Source organism: Fringilla coelebs, assembly GCF_963513975.1.
Source record: "Fringilla coelebs genome assembly, chromosome: 23".
NCBI classification, from domain to species: domain Eukaryota; kingdom Metazoa; phylum Chordata; class Aves; order Passeriformes; family Fringillidae; genus Fringilla; species Fringilla coelebs.
This window is the reverse complement of record NC_140049.1, coordinates 3,757,008-3,777,859: the sequence shown is the minus strand read 5'-3', so window position 1 is coordinate 3,777,859 and position 20,852 is coordinate 3,757,008. Positions and strand designations below refer to the sequence as shown.

Below are 20,852 nucleotides of genomic sequence, written 5' to 3'. Positions count from 1 at the left end.
AGCAGGATGTGGGATGCAGGACAGGGTGGGATGCAGGATGTGGGATGCAGGATGGGATGTAGGACAGGGTGGGATGCAGGATGTGGGATGCAGGATGGGATGCAGGACAGGGTGGGATGCAGGATGTGGGGTTCAGGGTGGGATGCAGGATGTGGGGTTCAGGATGGGATGCAGGACAGGGTGGGATGCAGGATGTGGGGTTCAGGGTGGGATGCAGGGCAGGATGTGGGATTCGGGGCACTCTGCTGCCTGCACAGGGCAGAGCAGGGCTGCTCCTGTCCCTGCTCACTCTGTTTCCACCACGACCAGCTCAGCATGAGGGTCCCACTGTCAGGAATTATTCCAGGCTGGTGTGGATGTCTCTAAAGGCTCCATCCTCACCAAAAAAGCCTCCAAAGGTCTGAGAGCTCATCAGCATGTGGGCCATCCCATCTTTGGCATCGCTTCACCAGCCTGCACACAAACCCCACCCCTAATTAATGCCTTAATTCCTGCTGAGCTTCATTTTCCCATCCGGGGGTGAGTGCCTGGAGCAGCCTCCAGAGGGCTGGCAGAGGGCACAGCCTGGCCCTTCCCTGAGGTGATCCAGGGCTGCCCGGGGCTGGGAGGGGGTGGCAGAGTCTCGGTTGAACCACACGAAACCTGAAATCCCTTTGGGTGAAGTCATTGTGCTGCAGCTCAGCCGACAGGAAGAGAAAGGGCCGGGGTGACTTCTTGAAATTGTGTCTGGTTTTATTTTCTGTGCATGTGAAACAGGAGCATCCGTCTGTCTCTGGCCAAGCCCGTGGCTGGGAGTGCCCCCAACACCTGCCTGGCTTCTTCCAGCCCTCTTATGCTTCCTTCTGCTATCCTTTTAAAATTCCCAGCTCGTTTCCTCTCCCCGGTTGCCCCATCAGCAGGATTTTCCTCCCCAGTCCCATCTGAACTCCAGACACGGATGTGCTCACAGGGGATAAACCCTGGTGTGGTGGGACAGGCTGGGAGAGGAAAAAACCCAATTTGTGACAAGAACGAACTGTTCCAGCTGGTGGCAGCAAAGCCCGAAGAATAAAGGACAAACAGCAAGCTCTGTGTGCGGCAGGGACCTCGTCCTTGGGGTCAGGGAACCCAGGGATGCCACGAGCCCGGTGGTGTCCCCGGTGTCACTGTGACAAACCTGGGACGTGTCCCTGAGAGCTCAACCCTCCCAGCACTCACCACGGCGTTTCTTTGTTAAAAACCACCCAAACCCATTTCTTTGTTAAAAACCACCAGAATGGGGTTTGTGAGGGAGGGTTGACCCCACCTGTGGTTTGATGAGGGTTTAAGAGATAATGACAGCGTCTTCTGCTGGATGGTGACCAGGGGAAAATCAAAATTCCCTTGTTATCCACACCACCCCATTGCTCCCTGACTCCTCTTTCATGTTTTAAAAACAAAAAGCCGCCAGCAGCGTGCCCAGCTGGCTCTGGGGTGGTGCCACAGAGGCTGCTGTGATTTTGGAATTAAAACATCCTGGATTTCCAGCTGATCCCTACAAGAGATGTGGGACAGGGAGCACAGGGATGTTCACCCCATGGACAGGAGGGGCCAAAATGCCTCAGTGAAACATCAAACCTCAAATTCCTTCAAATCTTCAGAAATGAACAGCCCTGCCGTGTTCCCCCTCCACGCTCTGAAAAAGGCCTGTGGAAAAACCGAGATGGGGAAAAGCTGGTAATGATGAAATAATGATCCAATCCATAATCCCAATCTCAAATCCTCTTTCCTGAGCCAGTTGGGGGTCCATCCTGCACAGGAAAATGATGAAGATTAAGCATTTTTAAATCAGGTCACTGCCAGGGAAGCGTTTGCCCCGGGGAATCCTGCAGTGGGGGCTGCGTGGGATCAGGAATCAGGGGGGTCACAGGAAGAATGGTTTGGGTTGGGAGAGACCTTGAAAATCTTGTCATTCCACAGCAGGGACACCTTCCATTATCTCAGGGTGCTCCAGCCTGGCTTGGGCACTGCCAGGGATGCAGGGGCAGCCCCAGCTGCTCTGGGCACTCTGTGCCAGCACCTGCCCACCCTCCCAGGGAACAATTCCTGCCCAACATCCCATCCCAACCTGCTCTCCTCCAGCTTCAGGCCATTCCCCTGTCCTATCCCCACATCCCCAGTGTCCCCTTCTCTCTCTCTGTGCCACCACGCTGCTCCTGCCCCGCTGCCACCGAGTGTCCCCACGCCCAGGATGGCACCAGGAGCTCCTGCAGATCCTTCCTCACCCCCTCAGCAGCACCTCCACAGCATCCCTGAGCATCCCAGGAGCCCCCCAGGCTCTCCCCCTCCAGCCCAGGATATCACACACCAGCACCCTCAGGTCAGTGTTTCCACCATACCCAAAACATTTATTTCTCCAAAACTATTGCTAATGACAATGGATACATTTTGTTGCCCCAGTATGGATTTAACACTTCCAACACATCGACTCCTAATACTGTACAAGACTGTACCAAAAGGGAGTGGGGAGGGGGAAAAAAAACCAAAACAAAAAAAGGCTGTACCTCCATATTGTACAGAGTTCTATGTACAAAGTACAATTTTACACAGTTTAATATATACACCATATATATATTGGTGTAGAAGACATGAAACAGTGGAAAACTTGTTTGAGCAAGAACATTCCATCCCACCACGAAACAACGGCTGCTGACGACCCCGGGTTCAGACAGAAAAACACAATTCCTACACTTTGCAACCCGATTTCCCTGCTTTTACAGGAAACCAGAGATGGATTTCAGCAATTGCCCTGTCTGAGCTACATTGAGCTGGGCTTGCAGAGAAGCTGCTGCTCACAAGTATTGCTCCAGCAGTTTGGCACGCTCAGAGTCCAACCCAGGGTTTTCTTCACACCTCAGGGCTGTGCCTGGAGGGAAGGCTGGTGAAGTCCACTTCAGGAGCAAGTGCCTCAAAAAGGACAGGCCCACCTACAATTCCTGCTGCAAACTGCTGAATATTTACCCTGTGTGAAGCTTGGCAGATCAAGTATTAGCACGGCCTTCCCTCTCCACCTTCCCCTCTTTTTGGCCCATCGTTGAGAGACGCTTTCATCCCAAACTACGTTAGAGGAAGCACAAAATTTAACAGGAAAAAAAAAAAAACCAAACCAACAGAACCCTTGCATTTTCCAGGCTTTGAACTGCTGTTTTGGCATCTCCAGAGCCACCCAAACAGATGGTTTGCTGCTGGAACAGCCTGGAAAAGAATTCTTGTCTGCCTTGTGGTGGGCAAAGCAGCCGGGACCGCCCCGGCCCCGCAGGCACAGGCAGAGAGGGTCAAGTATTTCTGGTTTTATTTCTTATTTTCAAGTACCAGGTTGTCACACAGACACAGAGACACGCAGGGAGCCGATGTGGAAGGAGCTCAAACCCCGAAGTTCAGGCCATGAAGGGCTGGGTGATTCCCCAGAGCTGGTGCTGGGGAAGGACGTTCCCTCCTTTCCACCTCCTGTGCCACCAGCCCACTGAAGGAACAGCTTGATGTCCCCAGCTGCCTTTGTGGGGTGTTAGCCAAGGCTAGATAAGCCCCAAAAAGGGCTGGGTTTTTTTTTGTGAAAGCTAAAAATCTCAAAATAAATAAATCCCCAGCTTGTTAAAGTCAATTTCCGATGGAAATGCCCCGGTGCTCCTGCTTTCCTGTGGGTTTTGAAGCACTTTTGGAAGCAGCTCCCTGCCCAGGGCAGCTCAGTGTGTTTGCACATCCCTCTGCAGCCAGGGCTTGGTCCTGCCAAGCACAGGTGCCCCTCACCTGGGGGGACAGGGACACCTCCCTCCCCTCCTGTGCTCACGGATGTGCTGGACAAGGGGGTGAGCTCAGCCTCTGATGGAATCCATCCAGCTGTCCCAACGGGGATTTTTGGGGCTTTTCCCACCATTCCTGATTGCTCACTGAGAGCATCCCCTCCTGGGAGTGTCCCTTCCACCCCCCCAGGAAGGAGCTGAAGCGCTGAGAACCAGAGGTGTTGATTTCTGCAGAAGAACATCTCCCAAAAGCTCCAGAAATCCCCACACCCACGCCCTGCTCCGCTGAATGTGAGGTTTTGGACACAGAGAAGGAGAGAAATAAGGCAGCAAACTCCACCTGCAGCGAACTCCTCCTGTCCCCTGGAGCTCCTCCAAACGCCCGTACCAAGTGCATGGTGGGGAACCACAACAGATGGGATTTCTTGCCAAGCTGAAGTGTTTTGATTCAGTAAATAAATTTATGAGAACTCGGTTATCTTAACCTACTTTTGTGCAAGAACAATCTTGCCTTAAAAAAGAAGAAATTAAAAAAAAAAACCTCAAAAGAAAAAAAAAAAAAATCAACAAAAACTCCCAAAACCCAACACATGAGGTATTCAGCACAGGAAACCCAAAGACTCCTTTTGAACAGGTATCAAAATACAGACATATACAACAACTTTTGTTTTGTTTTGTTTTTGTTCTGCTGTCACAGTGCACTCTAATTATTTACTCCTTTTTGTTGCAATAAAATACCCAGCACAGATAAAATGAGAGGGTCTGATTGTGTCCCACTGCTCGGACGTGAAGGACAAATTTACAATTCATAAACTTTGGACAACCTCAGAGAGGCAGAAATTAAGCAATGGTTAAAGCACACTGCTCCATTCCCAACTAGGGAAATAACCCAGAAAAGGTCTGAGCTTCAGAAACCATTCAGATTGATCACCTAAAACCGTGTTTCATTTGAAAAGTTTTTAGGTTTTTTTTTAAAGTTTTTTTTTTTTTTTGCCTTTTTTTTTTTTTCTTTGGATTATTTCAATCCAACACCTGATGAACAAGGTTCATACAAAGCACTATCCAACAGACAGACGTCATTCCAGTTATCAAACACTTCTTTTGTCTTCATATTCCACACAAATGTTACAGGAAAAGTCACAAAAAGAGGAATTTCCTTGGAAGAGCTAAAATTCCTTCGGGATATGAAGATGTGGAGTGACATTGGTACCTCCCCAAGCAAACCACTGAGTCAGACCTGTCCTCAGGGAGGGAACATTTCCAGTTCCTCCTTCCCACCTTTCTGGCAGCCACTGCTCATAAAACACTCGTGGCAAACATCCTCTTTGTGTGTTCAGAGTGAGGAGGACAAGCTGAAAATCTCCTTTTTTCCCCATGATTTCCATGATTTCTGCTCATAAAACACTCGTGGCAAACGTCCTCTCAGCCTTGCGTGTTCAGAGCGAGGAGGAGAAGCAAAAAATCTCCTTTTCCCCCATGATTTCGTGTGTGATTTTCTTGTTTCATCCCCTCAGCGTGTGATTTTTGAGGAAGAGGAAGGAGCAGCTTCAGCCTGTCCTATTGCTTGTGTCAATCACAGTGCACACCAGAATTCCAGTTGAGTTGCTCCATATCCAGGTGATCCTGCCAAGCACCTTGCCCTTGGCAGCAGGATTGTCCCAGAGCTGTGGATGCTAGAGAAGCACAGTAATAATTCAGATACAGACAGTTGCTGTTACAGTAACCTGAAGTCTTTTTTTAAATTTTTTTTTTTTGTTTTATTTTCCTTCTTATTCCACACTTCAAGACCTTGAAGCTGGAAAAGAGCAGCTCCTCCAACGTGCTGTGCGTGGCTGAACACTTATTCTTAGGAATATTGAATGCTAGGCATAAAAATATAAAAAAGAAAATAAGGCATTAAAATGAGGCAGAGTCAATTTTACAGAGATCCTGCTCTTGACACAGATCAACTTTGGTCATTTGAGACCAAAATTAAAAATTAAAAAAAAAAAAAAGAAGAAATCAAAAAAACCCAAAAAATTCTTACTAAAAAGGAAATGCCAGAAAGTTCTGCCTGAGCAAAAAATCACAAGTTTAATAATTCCATTTATTATTTTTATTTTCTTTTCCCCAAAAGAACAAGTGATTCCTTGGTGGTAGAAGTCCATCAGAACCTGAGAGCAAAGGTGGCACTGGTGGCATCTCCTGGAGGGGCAGGGACAGTCACACTCGTACCTTGGGCTCCCCCAGCACAGCCCAGGGGAAATGGGAAATGAGGAGAGCTCTCACCAAAACCTTCCCAACGCTCCCCAGCTCCTGCACCTCCTTCAGTCAGGGCCCAGAATGGCTTTTTGGAAAGTCATTGATTATGGATTGATTGCTGTGCGTGTGGGGATGGACAGGGATGCAGGGAGACCCTGCTCCATCTTCCCAAGTGTCATCCTAAATGCACGAGAAAAGGACATTTCAGCAACTCTTCTTTTTTAAACTGGCTTTGCAGCCACCAGGAGCTCACAAACTGCAGGGAAACTCAGCTTAAAGGGGTGAGGAAAATGCCTTTTCTCCTCTTGTCCTGGATCTGTGGTTTGATGGAAGATGTGCAGCCTGTTTGAAATCCCGGACGAGCTGAGGAACGGGGCGAGCTCAGGGCCAGCCAGACTCCACTGCAGAGCAGCACAAAGCTTTAAATCATTAAATTAAATTAAATCACTGTGGGCACCGTGCAGAATTCCCAGGGGAGTACAAAAGAGTCTGTGGATGCTGCTGGATGAGGATAAATACAAATACCAGCAAAGGTTGGTTCACAGGTCAGCCCTGCATGGGGGCAGCCACTGCAGGGTGCTGTCATGTCCCTGTCACGTCCCTGTCCCCAGCAGCCCTGCTCTATGAGAGCAGAGAGGGGTGAGGAGGGAGCTGAGAACTCCTGAGCGAGGTTTTTACAGTGCTTGGCGCTGGGATGGGGGTCAGGATCTGTCCTGAGGAACAGCAGAGTGTGGCTTGGGGACGGGCTCCCAGCAGAGGATGCTTGTTTTTAAAATTATCTCGTTTTGTTTTACATTCAGTCTCCCGAGAGCAAACACCACATCAGAGCCCACGGGCTGAAAATGCCACTGGAAACAATAAAGCTGCTTTTAAATAAAGGGGGAAAGCGGTGAGGATTGTCCATAAGCAACGGCTGGGCTCTTCCTTGTGCTCCCAGAGCTCAGGAAAAAAATGTTTGTTTATATTTGCACAGACACGTCTTACGTAGAACTCCACAAAATCTACGAGTGTTCCAGGGTAAACTGATTTTTCCATGACAAATAAAGCATGAGGCTGGATGGCCAAAGGCTTTGGCCCTGAGGGGGAGGAATGGGGAGCAAACAAACAAAAGCAGAGGATGTGATGATGAAGTCGAGACAGACCCTTAACCACCGTGGCACCAGCGGGCGACGGAATAATTATAATAATAATAATTATAATTATAATAATAATAATGCACAAGAAACAGGCATGTCCAAGCTCCACGTAACCAGTGGCACCAAAACATGCAATAGACTAAAATCTATCCTATTGTTTCCCTGTGGTAAATGAAACACAGAATACAGAAGTCACTACACCAGCATCCCAAAACAGGACGCCACCAAATGTTCCTTCCAGCGGCCCAACGCTCGAACGAGGCATCAAAACCAAAATCCAACTCATCCCTCGGTGTTTTCCTGCCCGGCTTCACAGTGGATCGTGGGTTGTGGATTTCCCAAGCGTGGCAGGAGCTGTGCTGGGCACGCGGGACGAGGCTGCGGCTGCCCGGGAGCTCCCAGCAGCTCCCCTTCCACCCGAGCGTTCATTAAATCAGAATTTTAACGTCTTTGCCAGAGTCTGTCCGTGTGGATTGTACCCAGAGAGCGGCAGGGGGAGCATCAGACAGTACAGGACTTGTCTGGGGGCTGCTGGGCTGCGGAGGCGGCCACGCCGGGGGCGCCGGCGCCGGTTTTGGGGAACACGGCGGGCTTGGGGCGCGTGGCCGGCGGCTTCACCTGCGAGGCCACCTTGACGGATTTGACGGGCCTGAAGGTGCAGGGGATGTCCCCGGCGGTGCTGGCGCTGCGCTGGAAGGGGGGCTCGCTGTCCTTGAGGAGCTGGGCGTGCAGGGGGCTGGAGGGCTCCGAGGTGGGCGCCACCACCGGCGAGGTTTTCAGCGGCTCCAGCGTGTCGAGGACGACGTCGGGCGCGTGCTTGACGCTGCTCTGCCGCTCCAGCTCCCGCAGCTCGTTCAGGGCTGAGTTCATGGTGGCTTCAATGTCCTGCAAGCACAGCAGAGGAGCTCGGTGAGGACAAGGCCCAGACACACAAATCACCAGGGAAAAGGTTTTGAGCAGAGTTTTTGTTTTCTAAACACCAGTCTTGCATCAATGACCAAACCGTGCGGCGCCGCGTCCCGCAGCCAATAATCACCAAAACTTTCCAGCAAAATAATTGCTAGCACTGCCTCAATGCTAACCTGGCTCTTCACTGCTCCTGATGCTGCCCAGACTTCAAAGGAAAGCCCCAAATGGCAGCAAGGAACAGAAACCAAAGCACTGGTGCCCATTCTGGCAGTTTATTTGGCACACGGGGTTCAGGAGAGTCAATTCCTGAAGGGAGCACTCATGGCTCGGATACTGGGCCACACACTGAATGCTGAAATCCTCCCGGGCTCCTGCTCCTGCCTCACTGGTTTTCCTGCTGAGCTGTTCCCAGAAATGTATTTCACAGGACTCACAATTTTAGAAAACACAGAAGATGTCAGAAACACGTGTGGCAACCAAAACTGGCCCTTCTCCTTCCTCTTAAAAACCATTACAGCTATTAACAAATAAATAAAAGGAGAACTTCTGAGCTAAAACCACGGGGGTTTTGTCTCAGGACCTGCTGGGGAGTGCAGTGGTGCACAGAACACCCTGGGGAGCAGGAGGGCTCAGCCTGGCTGTGACTCACACTTCTGGCTGCAGCTTTCCAGCCTCCTCAGAGCTTTTCCAGGGGGTGGGGAAGGTAAATCAGTCAAGGAATGGTGGAAGAAAGCAGAGGCAGAAATCTGACGCCTCCCACTCTATCTTGGGGCCAGGCAGATTTTCATTATGAAGTTGGGGAAATATGTGAGATGGTTATTGGGTGGTGCTGGAGCAGATACTACAGAGAAAAACATTGATTTAACACAGCTTGGGTTTTCCTCCCTCTTCTTTTCTATTTATTTTCCCCTCCTCTTTCCTTTTTGTCCCCAGACTCTTCTCCAGTGAAACAATGGAGTGAAGGTTCTGGCAGGGAGAGGAGACAGAACAACTTCAGTCAGAGCCTAATTGAAAAAACAAAGAATCTGATTTATATCAACCAAAGCCTCAGAAGGACAGGGAAGCACGAAGACAGCAGGAGCTGTACACCACATTTCCACTTCAACAAATGGGCTTGGGGTACTCAAAATGGCAAAACACAAATTCCCATCAGCATTAAACCCACTGAGTTTTAATGTGCCCCTTATTTATTATGTGGAGCTGCTGTTTTGTCAATAAAAATTCAATTTATTTCTCACGCATTTCCCCCCAGCTCCTCAGGAACCTGCACAGCCCAGAGCCAGGCAGAGCACTCAGGTCTCCCTTGTAACCTGAGCCTGGAGCATTCCTTGGCTGCAGGCAGGGCCATCCATCCACCCTGCAAACAGTGGGTACAGACAGATGCAAGTGCAGGCACATCCACCCTTGAAGAGCCCTCTGCAAGAGGCAAATCTGTAAATTCACAGATATTGTAATTTCAATGCCTCTGTGTCAATAACCAGCTCCTGAGAAGCAGCAGGGCTGGTTGCTGATCCCACTCTGAGCCCTGCAGGAAGGTGAGGATGCCCCTGGAGCCCTGCAGGGATCTGCTCCTGCTTTGATTGGGGCTGTGCTGCTCCATGTGCTTCCCAAGCTGTGGGTTTGTGTCTGCTGAGGGTTTTAGTGGTGATACCTTGCACGCTGCAGTGTGTACAACAAATCACAGACAAAACTACCAGAAAAGTTTCCATCTTTCAAAAGTTTCAAGAGAGGGAGGTAGGAAACAGATTTGCAGAAAGTTCTCAAGATGAAAGCACAGACAGAGATGTCACACCACAGGCAAGCCTGCACCACTGACAGGAGAGTGTTAAATCCACAAGAAAAACTTCATTTCTCTCATGTCTCGGAGTTATGGTTGCTTAATTCTCTGCTGGCAGCTTTGGAATCTGTGCCACTTTCTGAAATGGGTGTTTTAGTGCTGAGATGAAATTGTGGGTACCCAACAGGGCCAAGTTCTTATGGAGGAAGGACCTGGCTGTTGATGCTCCCTCAGGAGAGCAGCCCCAGGGAGGATGAAAGCCAGGCTGGGGCTGTGTCCTGAGCTGATACTGCACTGAGAGGATCACAGACTGCTGGGCTTGAAGGGACCTCTGGGGTCCACCCCACTGTCCAGGCAGGGTCACCTGGAGGTGACACAGACAGTCATCCAGGTGGCTTTGGGGTGGCTGCAGAGAGGAGACTCCACTCCCTCCCTGGGCAGCAGTTCAGGGCCCTGCACCCTCAGGGACAGAAGCTCTTCCTCACGTTGAGGCTGAACTTTTTATTTTAATCTATGGCTCCTTGTGCTGCTGCTGAACAGAGCCTGGCACCATCCTGACACTCCCTGGGGACATCTGTGTGGATTTGTGGGATCCCCTCTCAGCCTTCTCACCAAGAGATACACCTACACTGCTCTCTGTATTTCACACTGGATTCCAGTCTATCTTGAAGTCTGGGAAACTTTCTCCATCAGTGAGGGTCAAAGTCAGGGCTCCCCTGGGGTGAGGACACCCCAAGCAGACAGAGGAATATCCCCTGTGTGCCCTGGGTTTGCACAACTCCCTCCTGCCACGGGGAACCCCGAAAACACCACCCTGGTGCTCACCTGAGCAATGACCTCGGGGTGAAGGAGGAAGAAGAAGAATCAAGAAGAAGAAACCCAGGACAGCACCCTGTGCCCTCCATCTGGCTTCCATCCACAACACACTAAAAATCCCAAACCCTCAATTTCTCACCAAGTGATGCACCTACACTGCTCTCTAGAATCTATTTCACACTTCTGTGGGTTCTTTCCCCATGGATGAGGGTCACAGTCAGAGCTCCCCTGGGGTGAGGACACCCCAAGCAGACAGAAGAATATCCCCTGTGTGCCCTGGGTTTGCACAACTCCCCTCCTGCCACGGGGAGCCCCGAAAACACCAGCCTGGTGCTCACCTGAGCGATGACCTCGGGGTGAAGAAGGAGGAGGAAGAAGAAAACCCAGACTGACACCCTGTGCCCTCCATCTTGCTTCCATCCACAACACCCTAAAAATCCCAAACCCTCAATTTCCCACCTAAGTGATGCACCCACACTGCTCTCTAGAATCTATTTCACACTTTTGGGGATTCTTTCTCCATCAGTGAGGGTCACAGTCAGAGCTCCCCTGGGGTCAGGGCACCCCACAGCAGACAGAGCAATATTCCCTCTGTGCCCTGGGTTTCCACAACTCCCCTCCTGCCACGGGGAGCCCCAGGCACCCCCCTGGTGCTCACCTGGGCGATGACCTCGGGGTCCATGGGCCGGTGGTTGTTGAAGCTCTTGGAGCGGCCGGCGGCGAGCGCCTTGCGCACCTGCGGGCTCTCCATCCTGCTCTTGAGCGACGAGTGCCGGCTGATGGAGTTGAGGCTGCCGTGGCCACTGATGGAGCATTTGTCTGGAACCTCCTTGGGAAGGCTTTGGCTCATTATGGGCTGAGATGAGGGCCTGGAACCGGCTATGGCCCCGGGGGAGGCGGGTTCTGCCAGGGAACTACCTAGGCCGTGGCCGTCACTTTGGCGGAACGCTCTTCTGATGCTGCCTGACTCTGGTTTCTTTCTTTGCCTTCAGTCACAAAAGCAAAACAAGTCAATACAAGCAGGTACAGGGCTGTCATTTGAAGATATCCCCCCAAAAACAACACACAGGACAACGGGGAGAGACACAGAGGCACCCAGATTACAAACGGACCCAGGGGGTTGAGGAGTGATTGCGGTACAGTGAAATAATCGTAAATTATAAGTTATAAATCATTCCAGTTTCACACTTCTAACGACAAGGCTGAGTCCTGGCAGCTGTGCACATTCATAGCAAAACCAGAAAACTTGGGTGGAAGGTGATTAACTTGGTCAAGAGGAGAAGAACTTATGCTGGAACAAAAAAAAAAGATAAAAAAACCCTCTGTGCCATCGACAGGTTTTGATGATGTGTTTTTATTACATTCCAAGAGCAGAGCTACAATCTTTGACTGGAGGACACAGTATAAGTCTACTAAGCTCCTGGCCCAAGGCATCAAGTTATGATTTTCAGAGATCAGCAAGCAAAGACCCCCAGTTTGGGGTTAATGATCATTTCCAATGTTTGCTGGTGGTAGGAGATGGTTCTTTTTCAAGGCTTTGGCAGGACCACAAGGCATGGGCTACAGATAAACCAAAGGGATGATGTCAAATGGATGAACTGGTCCAAAGAATTTAGTTTCTACCCCAGCACCATGAGGTCTGACAGCACGATTCCACTCAAATCATGGGAAGGCCAATGCAGCAGAATACTTTATGCCATAGGTCTGAAGCTTGGCATCCATTATACAGGGAAGGATCCATTTATATATAGCACCAGCCCCATGAATAACTGCAAGAAAGTGTTAACTCCAGTAGGATTTTGGCATCCAAATAATAATTCAGTGGGTGGCACAACTGTCATTGCGAAACCATCTGATTTAATTTTGCTCAAGTCTGTTCACACATAGGTCAGAAGATTCATTCCTAAAGAAAAAACAACAAAATGAGTCTTATGCTACTTATTGCTAAATATCAGGTTCCCTAGTAAAGGGAAAACAAAAAAAAAAAAGCCCCAAAAACTAGGGTGGACATGCCCCAGGCTTCTAAAAACCACTAGACACAACTCTACCAAAGGCAGCAGATGGTGAAGCTCCAGCACAGGTCTGTTATTACACAAATCTCTCCATAACTGGCAGAATGGCCACTCCAGTGGCTCAGACAGCAAATATCATAAAAGAAAGCCCAGATCCCAAGCTGATGCAGATTAACACAGCTTCCCAGCTATCACAGGAGCTCTGCTGAATCCCACAAGGAAGGCCCAGGCTCTCTAGGCCATCAGCAGGGTCCAAACCTTTTAAAAGGATGCATTTGTGCTAATGCCTTTATAGACTACACTGTGTTAAATTAGCTGAAGGTTAAGAACATCCCCTCCCATCAAACTGTAATTATCACATAAAACCTTCGCTGCACAATGGAGAGAGGTGGGGGCTTTTAACACAAAGGAAATAATCAGAAATATACAGGGGATAAATCTGTCTAGAAAAACTATTTAACAGATCATGGAATTTAGCCTGCTACTAGCTTGATTTTCCAGCTTTTTGTTATGTTGAGTGTTGGCTAAAGCAACAATTTCTGGTGGAGGAGGCAAGGTTAGAGCAACAGGGGGTTGTGCTGTTCCACTGCAAGCATATGGTTAGTAACCCGAGGTGAGGAGTGCTGCAGAAACAAAGGAGAGCTCCAGGCAGTGCCAGATGGTTGGGACTGCAGGTATGGCATTTATCACAAACTGGGACACGGCTCCCTGGAGGAACTGTCCCCCCAGCCCATCAAACAGGACGTGGCAAACGCGGAGGAGACGTGACAGATCACACAACACGAGGAGGGACGGGGACAACGACACCAGATCTCAGCCCAGCACTCCCCTCCCTTCCTGTGTCTGCTCAAGGCATAAAACAGGAGATATTTGGGAAAACAGGACCAGATGGCACCTTGGAGACAGGGAGGAGAAGCCAGTGGGGTTTCAAATGAGCGACGGCCACGCTGGTGACGGAGAGGGGACAGCGAGTGAGTTAAAAGAGGGGGAAGCAGAGAAAAAGGGTGGCAGTGCTGGTTAATGAATGGTTCCCAGGGAAGGAAGCATTTCACTGGACTCATCACCAAGCTCTTGACAGGCAGGGGAAACAGTGCAAGGCTGCTCTTACTTGTTGATGTTGGCAAGGTAAATGTCGGCGACGTGGCCCCCGCTCGGGCAGCTGGCACCAGCTCTGGCTGTCACCTTCTCCTCCGGTGGCTCCGAGTTTATTTCTATCTCCGACTTGGGGCTGGACCTTTCCGACATCCCATCCTCACTAGGAAGGAGCAGGGCAGGGTGTCACAACCACAGCAGCAGCAGCAATGCTGGGTTTGCAGCCCAGCACTGTGCAAGTGTACAGCAGCACGGGGTGAGGTCCTGAGGATCACCAGCGTCCTTCAAATCACTGAATGGTTTGGCTGGAAGGGATCTTCATCATCTTCCACCCCCCTGCCATGGGCAGGGACATCTTCTGCTACATAAGGTGCTCCCAACCCTGTCCCTGGGCACTGCCAGGGATGCAGGGGCAGCCACAGCTACTCTGGGTCTCTGTGCCAGGGCCTGCCCACCCTCCCAGGGAACAATTCCTTCTAATCTAACCTTCTAATCCTGCATCCTGCAGCTCATCCCCCTCCTCCTGAGCACCTGGTTCCCAGCTGTGCCAGACACCAGAACAATTCTTTCATCACCCCCCACCTCTGCGAGCTGCCCTGTGTGAAAACCTGAACTCTCCATGGCCACAGAGCCCGTGCCAGGGTGGCACCGTCCTGACACTCCCTGGGGACATTTGTGTGGATTACTGGGGTGCCCTCTCAGCCCTCCTCTCTCCAGACTGACCAGGCCCAGCTCCCAGAGTCTCTCCTCATCCAGAGCTGCCCTGCAGAGCCACAGGAGATTCAATCCCACCTTGCACTCAAACACCTCCTGTATCCCACTGTGGGTTCTCAGTTGGTGTCCCAGCTTGCAAGGCAAGATGTATTCTATTTGTCATCTGTATGGCAGCTCCCTTCTGTTCAGTGGGCAGTTTTTCCTTATCTCTTCCACACCCACTCCTCCCTCTGGGCAGACACCTGCTGATAAGAGGCCATTGAATGTCACTGCATGGCTGATAAGAGCCACAGCATCCCACTGGGAGATGTGAGCCCAGAGGGAGGAGCCAAGCATTCCTACCCAGATATAATCTGGAGATTCTGGAACACCAGCACGGCTTCTCCACTGGATTTCCCAGAGGAGCAGCAGCTGCCTCTGCCCCTGGATCTCCAGAGGATTCTGCACCTTTCTCCAGGATCCCTGCTCCAGCAGAACCACCCCTGGCAATGCAGGAGGGCTGCAGCCACAATTCCAATGGCCCTGCTGCAGCACCCTGACCCACAGGGTGTCAGGCTGTGCTCTGGCTCTGGCAGTGCTGGTTTGGTTCACTGCATTGTTTATTTTATCTTTTTATTTCCTTCCCTATTAAAGAACTGTTATTCCTGTTCCCATACTTTTTGCCTGAGAGCCCCTTAATTTCAAATTTACAGCAATTCAAGGGGGGAGGGGGGTTTTCCACATTTTCCGTTTCAGGGGAGGCTCCTGCCTTCCTCAGCAGACACCTGCCTTTCCAAACCAAGATGTCACCGTGATATTTTATGAAAAATCCCTTCACCAGGATTTCTTCTCCTGGCAAGATGAGAAGCCTCAGCTTCTCCATGCTTTGCTTCTTCAGAATGGGATTTGGAGAATTGTTTACCCAGCAGGTGAATTGTTTTTAATTAATGGCCAATCACAGCCAGCTGTGTCAGACTCTGAGTCTGTCACGGGATTTTATTATTCATTCTTCTCTGGCCTTCTGATGCATCCTTTCTCTTTCTTTACTATAGTTTTAGTATATCCTTTTCATATGATATGATATAATATATTATAATATAATATATCAGCCTTCTGAGAACTTGGGAGTGAATTCTCAGCTCTATCCTTTCTTTAGTATAGATTTAGTCTACCATTTTCATATCATATCATATCATAAAATAATAAATCAGCATTCTGAGAACTTAAGAGTGAATTCCCATCTCTCTGTATCCTTTCTTTCTTTAGTATAGATTTAGTATATCATTATAATATATCATATCATATATAATATCATATCATAAAATAATAAATCAGCATTCTGAGAACTTAGAGTGAATTCCCATCTCTCTGTATCCTTTCTCTGTCTTTAGTATAGATTTAGTATATAATTTTCATATCATATAATATCATATCATAATAAATCAGCCTTCTGAGAACTTGGAGTCAATTCTCAGCTCTCTATATCCTTTCTCTTTCTTTAGTATAGATTTAGTATATCAATATAATATAATATAATATAATATAATATAATATAATATAATATAATATAATATAATATAATATAATATAATATAATATAATATAATATAATATAATATAATATAATATAATATAATATAATATAATATAATATAATATATCAGCCTTCTGAGAACCTGGGACTCAATTCTCATCTCTATATCCTTTCTCTTTCTTTAGTATAGATTTAGTATATCATTATAATATAATATCATATCATATATAATATAATATCATAAAATAATAAATCAGCCTTCTGAGAACTTGGGACTCAATTCTCATCTCTCTATATCCTTTCTCTTTCTTTAGTATAGATTAAGTATATCATTATATTATCATATCAAATCAGCCTTCTGAGAACCTGAGACGCAATTCTCATCTCTATATCCCTTCTCTTTCTTTAGTATAGATTAAGTATATCATTATAATATCATATAATATCATAACATATCATATCAAATCAGCCTTCTGAGAACCTGGGACTCGATTCTCATCTCTATATCCCTTCTCTTTCTTTAGTATAGATTAAGTATATCATTATAATATCATATAATATCATAACATAACATATCATATCATACCAAATCAGCCTTCTGAGAACCTGGGACTTGATTCTCATCTCTATATCCTTTCTCCTTCTTTAGTATAGTTTTAGTATATCATTATAATATCATATCATATATAATATCATAAAATAATAAATCAGCCTTCTGAGAACTTGGGAGTCAATTCTCATCTCTATATCCTTTCTCTTTCTTTAGTCTAGATTTAGTATATCACTATAATATCATATCAAATCAGCCTTCTGAGAACCTGAGACGCAATTCTCATCTCTATATCCTTTCTCTTTCTTTAGTATAGATTAAGTATATCATTATAATATCATATCATATAATATCATAACATAACATAACATATCATACCAAATCAGCCTTCTGAGAACCTGGGACTCCATTCTCATCTCTATATCCTTTCTCTTTCTTTAGTATAGATTAAATATATCATTATAATATCATATCATACCATACCAAATCAGCCTTCTGAGAACCTGGGACTCCATTCTCACCTCTCCCCTCGCCCTGGGGACCCCCACAACACCACAACAATTACCGACCACACCCAGACATCTCCCTTACTACCCCAGACAGGGCAATAACAAGCCAACACCAGCCTCCTGCCCCTGCAGGAGGCAGCCAGGCCAGGGTGGCACCTACGTGTCCTGCACCACGATGTACTGGTGGGGGATGAGGCCGTCGACGCCGTTGTGCCGTCCCTCCCACCAGTCGTCGGAGGCGCGCTGGTAGAGCAGCAGCGAGGCTCCCTTCTTGAAGGACAGCTCCCGCGCCGTGCGGCCCGCGTAGTCGAACCTGGCGATGGCCTCGATGGGCTCGCACTCTAGGAGACAGCAGGGACACAGAACCTTTCACTCAGCACCTGTGCTGCACTGCTGTGTTAAGGTTTTCTAAGCCTTTTGATGTTTGCACTCCTGTAATGAGCTTTCTGTACATAACTGATTGTTTGGCATTGTTTTATGGAGGAGGAGAAATCTGATGGGTTTGTCCAGTGTCACTGCAGAGGTGGCACCCTCCAATCCAGGGCCACTTTTGGAAATCTATAAGTGCCAGAGTCAGAAATTGAACCTCTTTCTCTTTTACCTTGGGGATTGCAGTGTCCACGTGGTTTTATTTCGTGTCCTAAAGCAACAGGAGCCCAGAGCTGATCTCCCAAAGACCCCACAGATCCCCCAAAGAACCTGTTGCCCTATTTATTTATTTATTATTTATTTATTATTTATTTATTATTTATTTATTACTTATTTATTAATTTTAAAAGTTCTTTTAAGCTTTTTGATGTTTGCGCTCCTGTAACAAACTTTCTGCACATAACTGATTGTTTGGCATTCTTTTATGGAGGAGGAGAAATCTGATGGGCTTGTCCAGTGTCATTGCAGAGGTGGCACTGTCACCTTCAGAAATCTATAAGTGCCAGAGTCAGAAATTGAACCTCTTTCTCTTTTACCTTGGGGACTCCAGTGTCCACGTGGTTTTATTTCGTGTCCTAAAGCAACAGGAGCCCAGAGCTGATCCCCCAAAGACCCCACAGCTGATCCCCCATAGACCCCACAGCTGATACCCCCAAGACCCCACAGCTGATCCCCCAAAGACCCCACAGCTGATCCCCCAAAGACCCTGTCGCCCTGTTTATTTATTTATTTATTAATTTTTACAGTTCTTTTAAGCTTTTTGATGTTTGCGCTCCTGTAACGAACTTTCTGCACGTAACTGATTGTTTGGCATTGATTTATGGAGGAGGAGAGATTTGATGGGTTTGTCCAGTGTCATTGCAGAGGTGGCACTGTCACCTTTGGAAATCTATAAATTTGGAGTCAGAAATTGAACCTCTTTCTTTTTTACCTTGGGGACTCCAGTGTCCACGTGGTTTTATTTCGTGTCCTAAAGCAACAGGAGCCCAGAGCTGATCCCCCAAAGACCCCACAGCTGATCTCCCAAAGACCCCACAGATGATACCCCCAAAGACCCCACAGCTGATACCCCCAAGACCCCACAGCTGATACCCCCAAGACCCCACAGCTGATCCCCCCAAGACCCTGTTGCCCTGTTTATTTATTTATTTATTATTTATTAATTTTTAAAGTTCTTTTAAAGCTTTCTGATGTTTGCGTTCCTGTAACGAACTTTCTGCACGTAACTGATTGTCTGGCATTGTTTTATGGAGGAGGAGAAATCTGATGGGTTTGTCCAGTGTCATTGCAGAGGTGGCACTGTCACCTTTGGAAATCCATAAATGTTAAGAGTCAGAGATTGAACCTCTTTCTTTTTTACCTTGGGGATTGCAGTGTCCACGTGGTTTTATTTCGTGTCCTAAAGCAACAGGAGCCCAGAGCTGATCCTCCAAAGACCCCACAGCTGATCCCCCAAAGACCCTGTTGCCCTATTTATTTATTTATTATTTATTTATTACTTATTTATTAATTTTTAAAGTTCTTTTAAGCTTTCTGATGTTTGCATTCCTGTAACGAACTTTCTCACACACCTTCTGTACATAACTGATTGTTTTGCATTCTTTTATGGAGGAGAAATCTGATGGGCTGTTGGTTTGTCCAGTGTCACTGCAGAGGTGGCACTGCCACCTTCCAATCCAGGGTCACTTTTGGGAAATCAGAGAGCACATTTGTATTTTTTAAGCCCTAAATCCCCTCACAGCAATTCAAGCCAACGATAATGGAAGTGGCAAGGGCAGAATTAGGGTTTCATTAAAATCAAAAGGCTTTCAGAGGTGGGTTCCAGACAAAAATCTACCCAGGGTTCTCTTCCTGAAGAGCAGCTGAAGTGAATCCCCTGGGCAGGCAGGGGAGGGAAACATCATTCCAGAGCCTCTCACTCCAGGCTGCTTCAGAAATAAAGCACCAATTCAGAAGGAAATTTCTGCTGCCTGTGAGGCTCACCTGAGCCAGGAGAGAGGAATTCCCCTGGTGGGAGGCCCTGCTCTTCATCCAAGTGTGATGGAGGCAAAGGAAAACACCCAGTGCCCCCAGAGCTGGGCTTGGTGCAGGGCTGAGGACACAGAGGATGCTCTGTGCCCACTCCTGCAGAGCTCACACAGCAGCTCCAGCCATGCCCTGCCACTAATCCAGCTCCCTGCAGGACTCTGATATTATACACAGGCACAATAAGGGCATTTAAGACACTCAGGAAAATCAATGTGGAATTCCCCTGGATTATTTTTAAGGCTCTGAAATAAAAAAAATAAAATCTGCCACTGTTTGAGTGTAAATGTGTATTCAGGCAGCTCCTGGTTCTGGGCAGGGATCAGGGGAATGGAGATGAGCTCAACCACACAGCCCCAGTGGGCTCCCTCTAATTACTTTAAAGGAGCTTTAATGCAGCCAAGCAATCCATGGAAATTGAGTTCTTTCCTGGAGAAAGAGATTTGTGGTTCCTCTGCCCTGATCAAAGAGAGATCTGCCACTCCACACCACAGGAGGAAACTCAGAGGGGCTGAGAGGCCAAACATGAGGCACAGCCTTTCCACTTACTCCTTGGGAGAGGATTTGCTCCAGAACTGGGTCTGGAGCTGCCTCTAGGCTGCAAGGAGGTAGCAGGGCTTGAAAAAATAATGCTGTAAATGCATCAGAGCCAGCTGCAGCTGCTCAGCCAGGTGGAGGGAGCAGAGCAGGAGCATCTCAGGGCAACCAGCAGCAGGATCTGGGATCTGAGACCCACCCCAACAACCTCCACTGCCCTCCTGACCCACCCCAACAACCTCCACTGCCCTCCTGACCCACCCCAACAACCTCCACTGCCCACCTGACCCATCCAACAACCTCCACTGCCCACCTGACCCACCCCAACAACCTCCACTGCCCACCTGACCCACCCCAACCACCTCCACTGCCCACCTGACCCACCCCAACAACCCCCACTGCCCTCCTGACCCACCCCAACAACCTCCACTGCCCACCTGACCCACCCAACAACCCCCACTGCCCACCTGACCCCTCAGCACTCTCCCACCACCCACTCCAGCTCAGCCCCACACAAATCCCAGTTATCAGCTCCCAGGCACTGGGAAGGGTGGGAACAGCCTGGCCCGAGCACGTGGGGATCTGGGTTTGGCTCCTTCCTCCCTCCTGCCTGCTCTGCCAGCCTGTGCTGACACAAAAGCCCCAATCCTGGTGGTTTTTGGTGTCCCCTGCACTGAGGGAGGGGATGGGAGTGCTTTGGAGAATTCCATCTGCTGCACTGGAAGTGTTTGTTGGTCCAGATGAGTGTGGCACTCAGGTCTCTCATGGTTCCAATTTGTTTTTAGGACTCTGGCTCTTCTCCAGAGCACTGATTTTAGACTTTAATTTCCAGTA

The 20,852-nt window shown here is 48.4% G+C and overlaps 1 protein-coding gene across 1 annotated transcript in view; it reads right to left on the bottom strand.

Moving 5' to 3' along the window:
* Positions 1 to 4,199: 4,199 nt before the first annotated feature.
* SRGAP2 (SLIT-ROBO Rho GTPase activating protein 2) overlaps positions 4,200 to 20,852 on the bottom strand; it is a 120,422-nt gene continuing 103,769 nt past the window's right edge. The window contains exons 19-22 of the mRNA XM_084220863.1: positions 17,188 to 17,368; positions 13,758 to 13,904; positions 11,296 to 11,623; positions 4,200 to 8,020 (exon numbers count right to left, since the gene is read on the bottom strand). Coding sequence (XP_084076989.1) covers positions 7,637 to 8,020; positions 11,296 to 11,623; positions 13,758 to 13,904; positions 17,188 to 17,368 — 1,040 coding nt within the window. The 3' untranslated portion in view covers positions 4,200 to 7,636. The remainder of the gene's footprint in view (positions 8,021 to 11,295; positions 11,624 to 13,757; positions 13,905 to 17,187; positions 17,369 to 20,852) is intronic.